This window comes from Saccoglossus kowalevskii, chromosome 19, assembly GCF_978046115.1.
Source record: "Saccoglossus kowalevskii chromosome 19, keSacKowa6.1, whole genome shotgun sequence".
NCBI lineage: Eukaryota > Metazoa > Hemichordata > Enteropneusta > Harrimaniidae > Saccoglossus > Saccoglossus kowalevskii.
Window position 1 is genome coordinate 8,161,987 of NC_140659.1, and position 19,304 is coordinate 8,181,290.

At 37.6% G+C, this 19,304-nt stretch overlaps 1 protein-coding gene across 1 annotated transcript; it reads left to right on the plus strand.

The window, feature by feature from the left end:
* The first annotated feature begins 486 nt into the window (after nt 1-486).
* On the plus strand, nt 487-9,623 carry LOC144349890 (neuromedin-K receptor-like). Its single transcript, XM_085494068.1, has 4 exons — nt 487-1,148; nt 2,490-2,640; nt 8,003-8,202; nt 9,431-9,623. The coding sequence occupies exons 1-4, from the start codon at nt 487-489 to the stop codon at nt 9,621-9,623; spliced, it is 1,206 nt and encodes a 401-aa protein (XP_085350194.1).
* The last annotated feature ends 9,681 nt before the right edge of the window (nt 9,624-19,304 follow it).

The following is a 19,304-nucleotide window of genomic DNA, read 5'->3' on the forward strand; positions in this document are numbered from 1 at the left end:
CGTTAGTAAAACCTGCAGCCAATAACCGTTAGTTGGGACATTCAATTGCCATTGTCTGATAGAGCTGTCCTATTGTGAAGCCTTTGTATGAAATTTAAGCGTCTGGGAAAGACTGAAGTAGGTATCACTGCTGATTTTTTTTTCAAGGATACTGTTAGACAGTAGCTATCGATTTGTTTTAACTGTTGATTTTCCACTCACGTTGATGTTGATTAAAGAACATCTCGGATAATATAGGCTGATTTAGTGTATGCGTGATTACTGAACTTTGCAGCTCAATGATGAAAGCGTGTGATTATTGAGAAGGTAATCATCTCGCATTAACCGGGCCTGACCTTCGTATACTAAGTCGATAGATCCCCGTACGTTAATACCTCCAAATTGCAACGAAAAGTGATATAAACGGTGAATTTCATGTGTGCTGTCACGTCTACTTCACCCAACAATGGACACCGATTGTGAGTCACCAATCACAAATCTGCAATTATGGAATTGTCGTCCTCGTACATTGCAAGTTTGAACTTCACTCTAAATTTCACACTCACACCTTCGGTAGAATACGATTACGAGTACAATTGGAACGAAACATGTCAAGATTTCCAGCAGCCAATCATAGAGACTTTTATATGGACTTTACTTTTTGGCGCGATTATTGTAACCGCTGCGGTGGGAAACTACATTGTTATGTGGATCGTCCTCGCCCATCCCCGTATGAGAACAGTGACTAACTATTTCATCGTTAACTTAGCTCTCGCCGATGCCCTAAACGCGATTTTCAATATCACGTTCACTTTCAGCTACGTCCTCCGAAACGATTGGTATTTTGGGAATGCTTATTGCAAGATCGTACGATTTATCTCACCATTAACAGTCGCTTCAAGTATATTCACTCTAATGGCTATAAGTATAGACAGATATATCGCGATAGTTCATCCCATGAGACCAAGGATGTCTAAGGTTCTCGCTAAAACAATTATCGCCGTCGCGTGGATTGCGTCAGCCGTAATCGCCCTCCCATGGCTTATATTTACCAATATCGACTTTAGTGCTTGTCCTCCTCCAGCGATAACGGACACACCCATCCACGTACGAAGAGTATGTGCCACAATATGGCCCGACCAAGAATATTATGGAGATTGGTACTTCTGGTAAGTCTTCATTATAATAGCATGATATTATGAGTTATAAAATGAAGGTCGGAACACTAGTGATATATTAGTATTATCCTGAAATCACAAAGTTTGAAATATTAATGAACGTTTTGCATCTAAGATTACCAAATGCATGTATGTGTATCAGTACAATGAGAAAGCGAGTTATAGCAGAATTTAAATTACCTGAACGATTTCCTTGCATTCCCTGCTTCAAACAGTTTTCCGAATCATTTTGTTATTCTAACTTACGTTTTATTGCCTCTGTCATTAGGGGATTTTAGTGCACTGCGAGATTTCGCATATTGCATGAAATTTTAATTTCTTTGTTTTATAGTTCAATAACGGCGCCGGAGTCGTAATTCTGATTATTTCGCCTTGTAGACGGTACTATTGGCTATGCATGGAACACAGCTGTGATATAAAATGTATTGATAAAACGATGAATTGTTTCATTTGAAACAGATAAAAATGTGTCCGAATAAATTCTGCTAGACGAGGCGATTATATCATACGCCGAATACTAAAATAATGCTTTTTTTATTCACAACACCATGCATCATTATAGGAGGCGTGGGACCGTCTTTTTAATCACCCATTTAAACCGACTGATCGACGTAGTTGTGTAAAGATAAACAGAACCTCTGAATGAAGCAGTGATTTATATTTAAATAATTTCTACGTTTTATTTAGTGCAGTCTTAAAAACGTGTCTGATGACTACAACCGCAGTGAGTTGACTGTATTCAGAGAGTTGGATATTATTGTACGCTTCCATAGTTAGTTAAGCGTTTCCATTAAATGTACAGTCAAAAAAGGACGAGTCAGAGATTTATAGTGCAAATAAAATGGTACATTTTCCAAGAAAAATGCCCGATAAAAGTATTATACTACGTCATCGCTTAGTATTGTCAGTCTATATATCAATTAATATCAGTTGATGGTTTGTGAAACATATATAAATTGAAATTTTGTGAATTTTTTCAAGATTCTTAATCTACCTCGACTTAAACATTATCGGGTTTATGGCAGTGGGATTCGATAAAATGTTACAATTGATGGTAGATGCTAATGTTACGTGGTAGTTCAATGTGCGAGTTGCAATATTCGCTATGTTCCATGTACCAAAATGCTCTTCATATTTTACTGTACTACATAGAGATATGTACACATAAAGATATGTACACAATTGGCACAATTTCAAAGTTGCTTTGACCATGATGTGGGGAAATGATGTCATGAAACAATTATTAATACACAGACCGCTATTTTTGTCGGTGTAGATACGAGAGAAATTTTAATACACTGTCGAACATAGTTTTACTTTGTATATATGTAGGTACAGCTTCAGTTTCATGGTGGTCACATACTTCCTACCGTTGATTGCTCAAGGCGTGTCTTATAGTATCATTGGTATTAAGCTATGGGGCAGTCAGGCACCTGGGGAGACATCGAACAGACACAGAGAGCAGTTAAAGGCAAAAAGAAAGGTCTGTATATTGTAGTAATAATATAACGTATCAATAATCGTAGTTATAATTCACATACACAACTAAATACACGTGAGAGAAAGATATAGAGAACTCAGGGTAAAAAGTCAATATATCAAAGTACACATGTTATCAACCACCATATGCTAGTAGTTCAGGAGAAAAATACACAGAATACACGTCACTGATTCATTAATTCTGAAGAGAGGTGGTATACATTAACTTCGACGTCAGAATGAAATTTTATGAATTATGACGTTATAGCTATATGTATTATCAATGCGGAATAGTCAAATTTATAATAATTACTAGATTACATGGTCGGATTATCGGTTTGTGTTGTCACAGCCGATGGCAAATTGTTTCAGTGTTTGTTTACAATCATCGGCTCAAAAACAATCACAACATGCATGTTCACATGATGGTCGCCGACACCTTCACTCAGAGTGTAATTGCTGAATTAAATCGATTTTTCTTACCCTGAAATTTTACATATTATGCTTGTTTGGGCAGTACACTGCTTGACACGGTGGTAAATGACAGTAACAGCTGCTTTTTCAGACTGCGTTAAAAAGGATTAGAAGTGAAGAAACTGCTACAGAAGATGTCAATGTTATTCTTATTCGCAACTATTTCATGAATTACGCTGTATATTACACTAATTGTTTATTCAAAGGTTTAAACATACATCGCTCAAAACTCATGATAACTATTAAAAAGTAATTTGACTATAAATGAAGAATTAATTATTAATTGGCGGAAAATCAATTGCAAATTTACCATAACCGGCTAGGAATATACAACTGCGTGCGAAAAACATATTTAGTAATATACAATTATCAAATGCGAAAACATACACAACGTCGTAAAAAAGTCAGTTTTTCGGTGTTGCAAAATTAAAGTGATCAATTATATTTTCATGACATCTGCTATTGCTCTCGGAACGTTTTCCATTATAACTATTTTAGTTCATAACGTGAGTGACCGAAGTTTTGTTTTCGCTTCAGTGAGATTCTGTTTACCATCACGTCATCGAGATGATGCATTGATTAACATGATACTCGCCATGTGTGCAATTGTAGAAACAGTGCATATGTATGTGATATATACGTGATATTATCTGATCAGTTCATCTGTTGAACATTAGACACATTGCATGTATGTGATACATATGTGATATTATCATATCAGTTCATCTGTTGAACATTAGAAACATTACATGTATGTAATGTATATGTGCTATTATCATACCAGTTCATCTGTTGAACATGAGAAACCTTACATGTGATGCATATGTGATATTATCATACCAGTTCATCTGTTGAACATTAGAAACATTACATGTATGTGATGTATATGTGATATTATCATACTAGTAAATCTGTTGAACATTAGAAACATTACATGTATGTGATGTATACGTGATATTATCAGATCAGTGCATCCGTTGAACATTAGAAATATTACATGTATGTGATATACGTGAAATAATCATACCAGTACATCTGTTGAACATTTGAAACATTACATGTATGTGATGTATACGTGATGAACAGGACATCGTTTATACTATAAAGATTTATGTTAATTAATGTGCCTGTCGCGACGTAATATTCTACATCGTTCCTGACAGTACAATTGTGCATCGAAAATGTAGTTTTATTACCTGTGTCATATTAATAATAAGTTATGGTCTACTGAATCAAAAGCTTTGCTAAAGTCCACAAATGCACAATAAAATCTACCTTTTGATTTACTCAAATATTTTTGAACCATACAAAGATGTTATCAACCGTACTATAACCTTTGCGAAAACCTGCCTGACAATCTGTAATACAACCCACAGCATCTGCCCATTTGACCAGTCTTATATTCAGTATTGATGTGAAATTTTTACTCAATGAGTTTAATAAGGTAATTCCCATGTAATTCTGTGGATCAGTCATACTTCCCTTTTTATGTATTGGTACTATTATACCTTTACACCATTCATTTGGAAAGACTCCAGTGTCAAAAATAACATTAAACATAAATATTAGAGCGGGAACAAGTATATTTGTGGCGGCTTTATAAAAATCATTGGGAATGCCATCCGGTCCAGGGGATTTGTCATTTTTTAGTTTTTTTAGTGCATGTAAAATTTCGTTTTCTGAAATTTTCCTATTCAAAATGTCATCAATACTGCCATCCTGACTATTGCCCGCGTAATCAAAATCTTCTAAATATTGCTCAACTGTGGCATCTAAAGGTGACTTTTGTCTTTCGGGGTTGTGAAGTATTTCAAAATGTTGCAGCCATTTTGTCGGTGCAATGTTTGGACAATGTCTGCTGACTCCCGTGAACCGTTTGACCTGTTTCCACAAATCATTTCTATCTACCTCTCGTAAATTCTTACAAGCATCACGTTTGAATTTGCTTTTTGTTTTTTCACATACCTTTTTAAAAGCTACCTTTAATGTTTTATAATTTTGTAAGCTCTCAAGATCATCATGCTTTCTGAATTTACGTAATGCAGAGTACATATCACGTTCAGCTGACATACAATGTGTATTAAACCAGGTCGAGTATGGCTGCCTGTGAACACCTTTGCCACAATATGCACGTTTCCTGAAATCACTAGCTGCCCAGTTTATAACATTATACATATTTTCAATTATATCACTTACACATTCTGTACTAGAACTTAGAACCTAATTTATCATATTTACCCCCTTATTGGACATCATATTTTCTAAAAAGAGGTGACTCTTTTCCTTATCCCATTTAAATGGTGAATACGTATAATAAAGTGTTTCAGATTCCTCTGTTGTGTTATTCAACAACTTAATATTCATAGAACACAATAATGGGAAATGGTCAGAATCACCTCTGTCCCCTACACAAAAACTGGTAATGTTTTGAAATAGTGGAGTCGATGCTATAACATAATCCACCACACTGGACCCCCTGTTAGCTGTACATGTGAACTCCCCTGCTAAATCTGCCCCCAATCTACCATTCAGGAAATGAATTGAATATTCACAACACAATTCAAGCAGACTATTCCCAAAATTATTTTTAAGCATATCTTTTGAATTTCTCTTAATCTCAAAGGTATCCTCTACATAACTTTCTGTTGAAGTTTGAATGTGGTCTAAAGAATCGCCAATAATATAATCAAAATCTTGACCTGTCCTGGCATTGAAGTCGCCCATAAGTAGCCAGTAACCGTCAGGGTACTGAGCCCCCAAACTACTCAATAGTTGACCTAGTAATTCAATACCATTAGTTTTGTCTGTATAGGCGGTTGACCGCTCTGGGGGAATATACAGAGAACCTACAATAATGCTATTTTGCAAGCCAAAATAACCTGCATCTAGCATAATGAAAACCGAATCTTTCAATTTAGTTGATAATTTAGTTATCCCTTGGCGCCACCATGTTTTAATGAAAACAGATACCCCACCACCACATCTACCGAATTGTGACTTTTTCTCTCTAGCTGAATGAAAAAACATCATAATGTGCTAAACATACATCAGGTAAATTCAGCTTATGAAGCCATGTTTCCTCAAAGGAAATAATATCAAAATCTGACACAAATTGTTGAAATGATTCATTAATTAACTTATTTCTTAACCCCTGGACATTCCATGACAGAAAACGAATACTGGATTTGGGAACATCTCGTACACCCGGGCCTTGACCCCACCTCTATCTATGTGTATTAATGGTTTTGACAGTACCTGTGGTATCATCTACCATATACTTAACTTTCTCCCCACTTGGATATACAACAGACATGGTAACATAATTTATATATACCTTTGCACTGTTATTTGCCTGCAGAATGTCTTTTTTCTTTGCAAAAAGTTGCTTGCGTTTAGCTCTAGTGTTTCTTGAAAAATCTTCCTCGATTGAAAAGTTAGTATTTTTCAGTTTGTAAGCGTTTCTTCGAACTTTCTCTTTATCCTTATAACGCACAAATTTAACAACAACTGGCTTTGAACCTCTAACATTTGGAGCATTAAATACGCGATGTGCCCTCTCTATGTCCATAGATGACGAATCTAATTCAAGATTTTCCGATATTTGGCTCAGCACCTTTTCCTCTGTCATTTCCCAGGTCTCATTTTGTTCTTGTGGAATACCGTAGAATACCAAATTTGATCTCCTTGCTCTATCTTCACTTTCATTTTTTCCCTTTCATATTGTAGCAAACGGTGATTTATAGAACTGTTTTGAAGTTTTAACTGTTCATTTTCCGATCTCGACTGAGTCATCTCTTCTTTAGGCACACGGACGTCTTCAGTATTACATTGTATTTGTTTGGATAATTCATCCTTCATTTCCTTCACATGTTCTCAACTTTATCAACCCTTTCACGAATATCAGCTCCCATTTTCTTTAATGTGTCCATAATGGCCGCATTTGTCACTTCTTTGATCTGTTCGGATGCCGACGCAGCATGCCCATCTTTATCCTTACCATTTCCAAATGCCAATGTTGTTTGTCTGGTTGTTGGTTGTGGGCCTGGATTCACTTCAACATCGCCCGATACTATTAATAATGCGATCAGAACTAACCGTATAGCGATCGCTACAAGGTGAATGTCATGATCTGACCTTGACCATGAACGATAATGGCGATCCTTTGTTGTCTTGACACGTTGAGTGAAACAACCAACACGCACTCGAAATAGCTCTATTGATCTATTGAGATTCCCATCTTCACACAAACACGACGATTTGATATATGATACACTTACAGTCCATGTCTTGTGTAGATACTGAAGTTTTGGCTTTTTAAACTTGTAAAAAACTGATAGTTTTTGAGAGCGACGTGAACGCAACAACTGCCTAGTCGTGAACCTTGACCCCTGGCGTAGATATTGACCACCATATACGTCAGTTTAGTATACGAGCGAATCTTTTACGGCGAAAGTTTGGCGACTATCTTTTAACGCGTGCATAGTGTGTTAAAACAATATTTTGGTAGGTTGTTTGGGTATCCATATGACTGTAGTGTGAGTGTGGTATGTGTTACTAGTCATGCGAATACATTTGACAGTTTATATAGAAAAAATTAAGGAACGCTTATACAAATCCAGCAACACTGTTTTAACTCAGATGCTAACACGTTATATAAAATGGAGATCCTTCTTGATGTAGCAATGAATCAGGTTATTGTCACTAGCAATTGTGCATTACCTTAATTTATTCATTGACCTATTTATATTTTATGGTATAATCTTTTTTTTGAATTAAAGCACAATAAATGTATTTGACCAAATGTAAGTATTTGTCGTTGCAACAGACGTCGATATGTGTGACCCCAAAAATAATGTACGATATGTAATGACATTTACCTGTTTTGCATACAGGTTGTGAAAATGATGATTCTAGTCGTTGTTATCTTTGCAATATGCTGGCTTCCGGTTCATATCTACTTCCTACTGGGACGAAGCTACAGCGATGTATTGTACAGTCATTATAATGCCCGTGAGATTTACATGGCTGTGTTTTGGTTGGGAATGAGCAATTCAATGTACAATCCGTTTATCTACTGTTGGCTGAACGATACGTAAGTTGTCACCCACATCATATTTCTTCTGGTAACGATGCGATGTCGATATCCTTAGTATTTAAAGCTATGTGTTTGAGAGTTTAATTGCGACAGGTTGTGGAGACTATCGACAACATTAACAAGAATACTTGGTTTGGTCCATAGGAAGTCAGTTTGTCATACAATCGCCTTATTATTGCACAAGACAGTCAATGTTGGCCGTCTATCCGGTGAACTTTCCATCAGCGCATTACTATGTCTAAATCCCTTCTTCTGATAATAGGCAAGATTCTTTTATTTATTTCGTAAATTTAAATTGAACTCTCTGTTTATCATATATTATCACCATTTCAAGGCTTCAAACCATTCATTTGTAGCTTTAGAACAGGATTCAAGACAGTTTTCCATTTGCTTCCGTGTGTACACTATACCTCGGACGAATGAAACAAATCGTTGGGATACACAAAAGTGACATACAAAAGCCGAGTACATGACGTGTCCGCGATCAGAAATAAGATGTCAAGAGAGTGAAAGCAAAGCTCGTTTATGTTTGGTCGTTTCGTCCCACGTGTTATGACCCCTGATGCAATGTGACTAAATTGCATGACTATTTTTTGAAAGCATTACATTAAGACACCATGCTATTTAATAACCGATTGTCTGCTATTTTTTTTTATTATTTGGGCATCCGTGATATAGCTTCTGGGGGAAGTAGTAGATTCAATGAACTACTCAGCTTTAAAGAGTTATGTGACGAGATTAGTTCATATAAGTTAGTATATATGTTAATCGATCATATTTCTTTCACAAATCACACTCCTTATCATTTCCTTGCAAGTCTCATTTAGTTACATGTATAATACATATATAGTGATTTTTGATTCACGGGTAAATTAAAACAAAGCTACTTTAAATTGTATTATAATCACTTTAAAAACCCGTTAGCACGCCAGTCACACTGGTTCTCACTTGAAAAACATCTGAATCTCGGAGTCGTTCTTCAACGCACACGGTCATCACCATGTAATACAAGTTTCTATACCATTCTCAGGATTTCCCAATACATCAAATGTCAAAAAATTACCAATTAAGTTGTTGTGTAACTATTAAGCAAAATGGCGGGCTTGATGACTTCTGGCGACATTAATGACGTACTCGCACAACATTGCGATATAACGACTTACTTAATCAAAATGTCGTTTTCAGTATGTCCTTGAATAAGTGAAACGCATTTATTCTCTTACAGATTCCGGCGCGGTTTCAGGAAGGCCCTTCGTTGGCTGCCGTGTTTCAAATTGGCGCAAGATGAACGGGTCGATTCTCAACGACCAACAACTCTGAGCGGCACGTATAGTACCAGTCAGGGGATGACGTTGGTGAGGAACGGATCAGACATGAAAACAACGGTCGACGAATCCATGCTAGAGAATACACTTTGAACCATAACAATTGTAATGATCTTTGTTTTTTGTCGGGAGAATATCCTCCCACGTCGAAGAAAGCATATGACACATGCCTACAAACTTATCAAAATTACAAAAGTTTCTTCCGGCCAAATATGGTGGATGCCACACAACGTGACGCCTATTTTAAATTATATTTGTAGGTAACGATGAACTGATCTTAACAATTAGAAAGAAGTCTTGTTTCTGTTTCTGATCAAACTAAGTATATATGGAAATCAAACAACGGAGCTCAGTAAACGGTGATTAATCATAAGTCCCCGTTTTCGGACTACGTCCGAACAGGGACTAAATATAACAGGTCCTTTATGTAAATGTGTAAATTATACCACAATAAATAAATATTAAGTGGAAATAAATAGGTTGACAGATTATATGCAGTTTGCAATCACTGTCACATGACTAAAAGTATGGAGATTTACAGGAAACACAATAAAGTATGATATAAAAATAATAGTAGTATATAACAATCTTTGGTTTATCATATTCGTTATTTATATTCCTATATTTCCCAGTTACTTCTCCTTTTTCCCTCCTCGTTCATTAATCTGTATCCTTCTGTTCCTATTCTAATCATCTTTTTCTTCCTTCTCACTTTGCTCTCTTTCTACTTCTCCATCCTCCTCCCCTCTTCCTCTTCTTCTTCCTCCTCCTCCTCCTCATTTTCCTCCTCTTCCTCCATCTCCTCCTCCTCCTCCTCCTCCTCCACCTCCACCTCCTCCTCCTCCTCCTCCTGTATACAGTATTGGTGTTTACAACTTTCTTTCTGGCCAGTGATTGGGATGATCACAGTGAAGTGCAGTATACAGTGACAATATATGGGAGACAAGCAGACAATTGGAGACATGCACTGTTTTGCTGATTTGTAGAAACATTTATTGTTCACGCAACGACTATAGTATGCAGACAATCTACACCAACTAACTATAACTAAACTAAATAATTAACTATAAAAATGTTTTAAAACGAACTGAAAATGGGGGGGGGCACATTTCTTTTAGTCTTTGTCGGGGGGGGTCTCCATAATTTTTCATTGTGGATACAGGGGGGTTTATTGATTTTGTTTCTGCATTTACAAAAAAATGACGGCCGCGCCCCGGCCATAAAAACTGATCGGTCCCTCAACATTCTTCTTCAGCAACTCGGTCAACGGTGTAGAAACCGCCAAAAAATTGGGACAAAACTTTCGATAAAATCCAGCCATCCCCTAATATCTCTTAATCCCTTTTCGATTCTCTGGCACTGCATAATCTGCAATAGCCTTCTCTTTTGTCAGGACAGGACTAACTTGTCCACACCCAATCTCATGACCCAGATTTACAACTTTGGCTCGACAAAAATCGTTCTTATGCAAATTGACCGTCAATCGAGCATTAGAGCAACTTTGAAAGAAAGCCCGTATTCTAGCCAAATGTTCAGTCCACTCATCACTCACAACCAGAACATCGTCAATATAAGCATAAACCCACTCCAAACCCGCAATATAACACAGTTTATTAACCGCTGAAAGGACACTGGGAGTTCTTCATTCCGAAAGGAGTGACTTTATATTGATACAAGTTGTCTGGAGTAAGAAATGCAGAGATTTCTTTAGCTCTATTTGTCAAGGGAATTTGCCAAAAAACCCTTGAGCAAATCGAATTTTGTAAGATATTCAAAATTTCCCACCCGATCAATACAATCATCGATACGCAGGATGGGGAAATATTCTGTTTAGTGACCTCATTCACCTTTCTATAATCAGTACAAAACCTGAACCGTCAGGTTTTGGCACCAATAAGCATGACAATCTCCAACCACTATTAGACAACTCAATAATATCATTATCAAACATATAAGCTACCTCCTGTCTCATTAACTCCAACTTAGCTGGGCTCACTATATAATTGTGCTGTCGGAGAGGTCTCACCCCCTCCTCCGACACAACATTATGTTCAACCAGACTGGTTCGTCCTGGAGCATCTGGGAATAAAATCCTAAATTCAAGAATTAAACTCTACCATGTGAAATAAAGGAAGATTTATTTAAGTTTTAAGTTAGCCAGCACCAGTGAACTTTTTAATCTAACATGCAAATCAAGAACTTCCACACCTGGTTTCAAAGCAACTGCAGCTGCACAAACAACCGCTTGTTGTTTACTCACATCTCTCTGTGAATATAATTCCAAAATGTTAACATGACACAATTGTTTAGATTTACGCCGCTCAGGGGTAGCGACCACTTAATTCAAATTGTTGATTCTCTCAACAACCCGAAAAGGACCATAGTATCTGGCATGGAAGAACAACCTACAGCAGGAAACAAGGCTAGAACTTGATCTCCCACCTCAAAAATTCTCTTTTTAACATTCTTATCATACCAAGACTTCATACCGCACTGCACAACTTCAAATTATCTCTAGCCATATCAAAAGCTTTGATGAAACATATTTATAAAAGATAAGTAAGGGTTTTATCCTCGAGCAACCTTTCTTTAAGTAACTTTAAAGTTATTCAAACAAAATGGCCAAACACTAATTCAAAGGAGCTAAAGCCCAGTGACTCCTCAACACAATTGTGTGAATGTTCCTAACAGTACACTTGCAAAATTGACTTCAACGTCTGATGAAAACGTTCAAGCACCCCTGACTCTCTGGATGATATGCACTAGAAATACAGTGTGTAATACACAAACGTTGCAACACCTGTCTAAATACAGCAGAGATGAAATTAGTTCCCTGATCCGACTGTAAAACCTAGGTAGTCCGAAAGTTGTAAAGAATTCAACCAGTACTCTAACAATATTGTGAGGGATAATTTTTCTCAGAGGAATAGGCTCTGGAAAACGAGCAGAAGCACACATAATGGTCAGCAAATACTGGTTACCCGACCTAGTTTTGGGCAGTGGACCCACACAATCAATCACTACCTGAGAAAATGACTCCTCAAAAACAGGTATAGGGTATTAGTGAGCCTTAGATATAACCTGATTTGGCTTCCCAACCACGTGACACAGGTGGCAAGTGTTTTGCCAAATCTCGTCTCATTTTGGGCCAAACAAATTTCGTTTTATTCGATCAAGGGGTTTCGTGACCCCCAAATGACCCGACAACTTATGATCATGTGCGAGTGCAAGTATTTCAGCACGATATTATTCGGACACAACAATTTGATTCATCACCAACCAGCTATCACCAACCCGAGCGTCGAGCCGCCTCCATTTTCTCATAAGGATACCCGACCTCTTATAATAACCACTAGGCTCAGCCCTATCTCAGTTTCATCTAGAACTTGTGTCAGATCTTTACTCTGTTCTTCAACCAACCTTCTTCGACTTCTCAGTGCATGTTACTGCCTTATCGTTAACCGAATCATCCTTCACTTTACAAGTCTGAGATCGTGTAACCACACCAGCAAGGGAAGACCCTTTCGTACCATCAACGCCCCCGCCAAAACAGTGTCCAACAAACCGACATCTTCGATCACACTACACTTTCTGTCATCAATAACCTCGCCACACCCGCCATCACAAACCCCAGAGGGCCCCACAGCACACGCAGGAAAAAAAACCTGGGAACTCACCAACCCACCGCTCGGTACTAGACTCAAAACTCGGCGTCTCGACAACACACAGCTCCGGCACCACTTCACTATCAGCCAAGTCGTTGCCAAGCAACATGGCAACGCCCTCAACCGGTAAACACACAAACAACTAAGCGTCTAACCAACTCCGACTGTAAATCCACTCGGTGCAATGGAGTAGAGGTTACACCACACTCTACCCCACAAATAAGTACATTTGCACCAACATAAAAATCTCCAGAAAATGGCAGTACATCTTCAGAAATTAACCTCCGAGATGCCCCTGTGTCACGTAAAATCTTAATCGGCTGCTTCACAGTAGTGCCAACCAAGGACACAAACCCATTAGTAACAATCTGACCATACTGATCTGAAACCTCTTCCTCAAACCCAAGTTCATCATCATCAACACCACTCCTACCATCAACTATTAGGGGAAAAGGGCCCTCAACCCCAACATCCACCACACTGTCAGGCGACGACGACGCCACACAAGCGTTAAAAGACACTGGAAAATGCTTACGTTTTAATTTATACCACTTAGAAATGTGATGACCAGGCGTTTTACAATAAGCACAAGACACATCAGGAGCTTGACTACCCGTATTGTCCGGAAAAAATGACAATTTCTTTTCATCAACGTCAGCGCTAAAACTGCCGACAGGCTTACCTTTTGTTTAGCAGTCAATTTGGCTTCAAAGGCGTCCAGGACGCGTTGTTTAACATACTCGTACTCAACGCTCTTATCCACAGTGAGATGGGAGTATACCTCTTGTGCTTTACCAAAGAACACACTTAGAAATAACACTGCCCAGTATTCAAAAGGCAACTTCAAGGTACGAGCCAACTTTACAAACTGAGAGAAATATTGATCTACATCTTTCTCCTGAAAAGGAGGCACCAAACGAATAACCCTACAGAATTGAATTTATACTGGTCAGTTCTTTTGTTTGTATCCAACTCTTTTAGACGTATTCCCTGGTCTAATTCATTTTCCCTAACATCCAAACAAAACTGCAACTCCATTTCACATTTGTTATAATCAAACTCCGAATCAGGCCAAGCAGGTAACGACTCCAACGCCCCCTCAGGCACAACACCATCATCCACCAAATGTTGCACAACAATTTTTATAATCTCGGCTTTACGCATTGCCGGTTTCGCCTCCAACTTAAGATGGTCCGCCAATGTAAGAAAAGCATTTTGTTTAAACCATCAACTTAAAATGCCATATTGCCAAAAGAAAGAAAATAAGGTCACTCACCACTACCTTATACACGTATCAGAACGGGCAAGAAAACTAAACAGAGACAACGCATACGAAACTTCAATAACAAAGCGCAAATTGCCAACCACAAAATTTCAAAACAGACCAAACATGTGGTCAACAAGAAAACTGATTAAAAAAATTATCAGGCCACACGCTATGTGACGCCACGATCTGACACCGTACTTAACCACATATGCCCCTGCACGTGGCCAAAATAAGAACAGTTGGAACAGCCTTCACGTTTTGTCACACAACAATATGTTACAATCCCGGACGAGCCCCCATGTTACGTTCAGACGCTAGTACTCGACTCGAATAACAAAGAAAACGTCAAACGCAAGCAGTGTGTAAGATAGAACGATAGTATATTTTCAATGCCATATTCAAATGTCACATAACTCTGTGTGCTACACCACACATCGAACAAAAATGCTAGCAGTAACAGGCAAATAATATGTACTTCCGTTTAACAACGGCAAAAAGCACAGACAGTTAATAGTAACAATACTGTGCTCGCCTGTCACTCCGTCGTCTTCGTTCTTTTATCGCGACTCTCAGGTGGTGTTAATCTTCATTTTGTCATCGCCCGTCTCCCGTCGAAGCATACCACGTTTCAGCTCCCACGTTGATCTCTTGCAGCTTCCTCCAACACGTCGCCGGGACGAACACCGAAACCAGACCGAAGAGCTAACAATGTTTAAGAGCAGACCCCATTTCCTTATCAACTGAGAAACCAGTCAGTAATACTGGTAAACATTACCGTGTTATCTGTTTGACGTCTATTTGTAGTCTCCCCTCCTCAACGTAAAACAAAAACACTTTTACAGCTTTGTTATGTCACATATAGTAAAAAGTCGTGCCGTTTATAGAAAGTTCTAAAATTTGCACGTATTTCCAACGTACAACTAGTTTTTGCGGTCGGCACATAGAGGATGTAAACTATTAAAATAGCGTGCAAAGTGAGTGCAAAGTTGGTAAATTTACATTGGTTATATTATCAAGACCCATCGTTAAAAGTTCGAAAAAGTGAATAAATACGTCGTAAATGGCCGAATATTATCGTACTGATTGCTAAAACACGTAGAGATCATAGGTCAACTTAACGTAATACACACGTGCATACGAATGCAATTTAGAAACATTTCCAAGCATTAAATGTCCACCAATACGAATAAAATTCGAATGATCCTATTAGCCGAGTGGCCAGGTGGTCGATCTCCGACAAAAGCTACGATCAATCGGGTTTGGCTAGTTATTACATGGGAGACTACCTGAGCAAACTAGCTGGTGAATTTTTTTTTGCTATCGTCACAAACATGAAATTTACATGAAGAAATTTTTGTATTATTGTTATTGTGATGTCATATATTTACAGAAAAAAGACGTACCGATTATTTTGATATTTTAACAGTTTATGGAAAATTCTAAAAGTTGCACGTATTTCCAATGTACAACTAGTTTTTGCGGTCGGCACATAAAGGATGTAAGCTACTAAATAGCATGCAAAGTTGGTGGAGTTGCGTGTATATTAACTAACTTGTTGTCAAATCTAACCGTGAAGTTATAAAGTAGGAAACGTGAATAAAATGCAAGTGGAACTCCCGTATATTAGCAGAGTGCCATATGAGCCGACCGTACCAACAGCATTAAATGATATGAAAAGCATTTAGAAAGTTGGTGGCTTTGATAATATATTTGACCTAAGTCATTGATATACAGACCCAGCAGTTACAAATATGAAAACATGAATAAATGAAAAGTGATTGCAAAGTTTGAAAATTTACATTGAAAAGTTACCTGGGTTGATATATTATCGAAACCCATCGTTAACAGTTCGAAAAAGTGAAAAATATGTCGTAAATGATCGACTATTATCGTACTGATTACTAAAGCACGTAGAGGTCATAGGTCAACTTACGATAGACACGAGTGTAAGCGAAAGTGATTTTGAACAATTTCCAAGCATCAAATGTCCGTCAATAGTGGCAAGGTGGTCGACCTCCTACAAAAGTTACGATCAATCGGGTGTGGCTAATTATTGCATGGGGCACTACCTGAGCAAACTAGCTGGTGACATTTTTGTTTTGCTATTGACACTAACATGAAAAATACATAAAGCATTTTTTTATTGTTATTTCATATATTTATAAAAAAAAGTTGTGCTGATTATTTTGATATTTTAAGTTTATAGAAGGTTCGAAAATTTGCACGTATTTCCAACGTACAACTAGTTTTTGTGATCGGCAAATAAAGGATGTAAGCTATTAAAATAGCGTGCAGAGTGAGTGTAAACTTGGTAGAGTTCGTATCTAATCGTGAAGTTATGAAATAGGAAAAGTGAATAAAATGCAAGTAAAAGTCCCGTATATTAGAAGAGTGACATATGAGCAGATTGTACCTCTATCAAAGCGTAAAATGATAAACAAACTGCATTTAAAGTTGTGAAAAGATATTGCAAAGTTGGAAAATATACATTGCAATGTTACCTGGGTTGTTATATTATCCATCGTTAAAAGTTTGGAAAAGTGAATAAATATGTCGTAAATGGCCGATTATTATCGTACTGATTGATAAAGACGTAGAGGTCATGGTCAACTTACGAAAGACACAAGTGTAAGCGAATGCAATTTTGAAAAGAATCCAAGGATTAAATGACCGCGAATGCGAATAAAATTCAACTGATTCTAATAGCCGTGTGGCCAGGTGGTCCACTTGCACAAAAGTTATGATCAATCGGGTGTGGTTGGAAATTGCATTGGCGACTACCTGAGCAAACTAGCTGGTGAAATATTATTTGGTTTCGACACAAACATGAAAATATATAACGCATTTTGTTTTGTATTTGTATTATTATGATGTCACATATTCATAGTAAAAAGTCGTGCTGATTATTTTTATATTTTAAGTTCATAGAATGTTTTAATATTTGCACGTATTTTAAATGTACAACTAGTTTTTGCAGGCCTTACATAGTGGATGTGAGCTGTTAAAACAACGTGCAAAGTGAATGCAATGTTAGTAAATGTGCGTGTACATTTGAACTAAGTTGTTGTCATATCTAACCGCGAAGTTATAAAGTATATGAATAAAATGCAAGTGAATGTCCCGTATATTAGCAGAGTGCCATGTGAGCCGACCGTACCAACATATTCTAAAACAGCCTAGAATGATATGAAAATCATTTGAAAAATTTGTGGCTTTGCTAATATATTTGACCAAAGTCATTGATGTAACGACCCCGCATTTAAAAATATGAAAAATAATCAATCAATACATTTTATTTGTTTCCAGGTACACAGTATGCCGAACCATGATACCAACGCTGGCAAATGTTAGATATCATCGCATTGCAAAATCCCGACAATATCCTCAGGTCGTGTTCAGCTTACAATGTCGTGCGTGATTCTACGAAGATTCTACGAAGTATTTGACCTCGATTAAATATCAGACACGCAGTCAATCAGTGTTTGCATCGATTGTGTCTATGAGCATAAAGCAATATGGCGGGATGTCCAAACCATGAAAAGGGCACACGTTAGTGCACACTCGCTAAACAGAAACAGGTTGTTGCATCCAGATGGCGTGTAGAAGTCTGTCACAGTGTAAGGTCTACTTATTGATATTGATAGGAAAACCCACATAAAACACAGTGGACAGGGGTTCGTTCATTGCTAGAATGGTGCAGAGAAGACAATAATACTGAAAATGAAATACACACACACCACAAAATCAAGTTAAGGCTACTGGCTGTTATACTTCTCAAAATAAAGATCAGAAACAAAGCACAGAATAATACAATGAATACATTCACTAAAATAGGGGGTTGCCCAAGGAAGTGTGTATCGGTAATTATCACAGTTCAAGGATGTGGAAATTGATGACAATCAAAAACACAACAGCGAAGAGTCTTGCTTGCAGGGTAACGCTGTTATTTTGGAGGCACCGTTGTAGTAGTAGTAGATCATAAACATCCCTTTTTATGTAAACCACAAGAGCACCTGGTAGATTCTAACTGTCCTTCCAGAATTGTAAATAAGTATCACTTTTATGAGGGCAATGCACACCGTTTATCCCAATGATTCCATGCACGATTTAGGTAAAATATAAAACAGAGATTAAAGAATGCTGACAAAGTTACATGACTTCACTTTCAATATATATAACACAATTGCGACTCGGACATCTTTTCTCGATAAGTTGCCTGAAACAGTAAGAAGAAAAATGCCAATTAGAGAGCAGTTCGTTTATTAACAATGTTCTCGACACAACAAATTATGCCGTGCATACAAGCTGCGACCAAAATCACAGGGAGCCCAGAAACTATGATCAACTGTACGCAGTCCTTATGAGCGGGGGGAGGAATCGTCTGGTCTCTTGTGTACGAAATAGACAAGAGATGAAGGCTCATTTTTTTTAAATTAGAAAAAACAGACGAATAGAATAAACATAAATCTATAAAAAATACCAGGTTGAAGAATATTAGTTGCTCTTTCAAATTTTGCCAAAGGCTTACCTATATTTTACCGATATCTGCAGAATAAATCAAGAAAACTACACAAATTGATTTATGAATAATAAACGGTTGGCTCAAACGCATGGAACAGTTGAAGGCGTGGCCTATTCAGAATGTGTGAATAACCAATCATAAGGCTGGTTATGAACCAAACCGAGTGTAAGACTCGGTTAGCCTCGCTCAACTGGTTTGTAACCAGTCTTGGGATTGGTTCTTGACAAATTGGTTCAAGACTTCATCATACCATTACCTACAAATATAGTTTAAAATAGACGCCCCGTTGTCTATCGTCCATCATTTTTGGCCAGAAGTGA

Bases quoted from the DNA above. Each gene is read 5' to 3' on its own strand.
- LOC144349890 (XM_085494068.1), top strand. From the start codon at position 487: ATGGAATTGTCGTCCTCGTACATTGCAAGTTTGAACTTCACTCTAAAT. The intron at 2,641-8,002 runs GTCTGTATATTG...TTTTGCATACAG, and splicing joins AGTTAAAGGCAAAAAGAAAG to GTTGTGAAAATGATGATTCT. The intron at 8,203-9,430 runs GTAAGTTGTCAC...ATTCTCTTACAG, and splicing joins TACTGTTGGCTGAACGATAC to ATTCCGGCGCGGTTTCAGGA.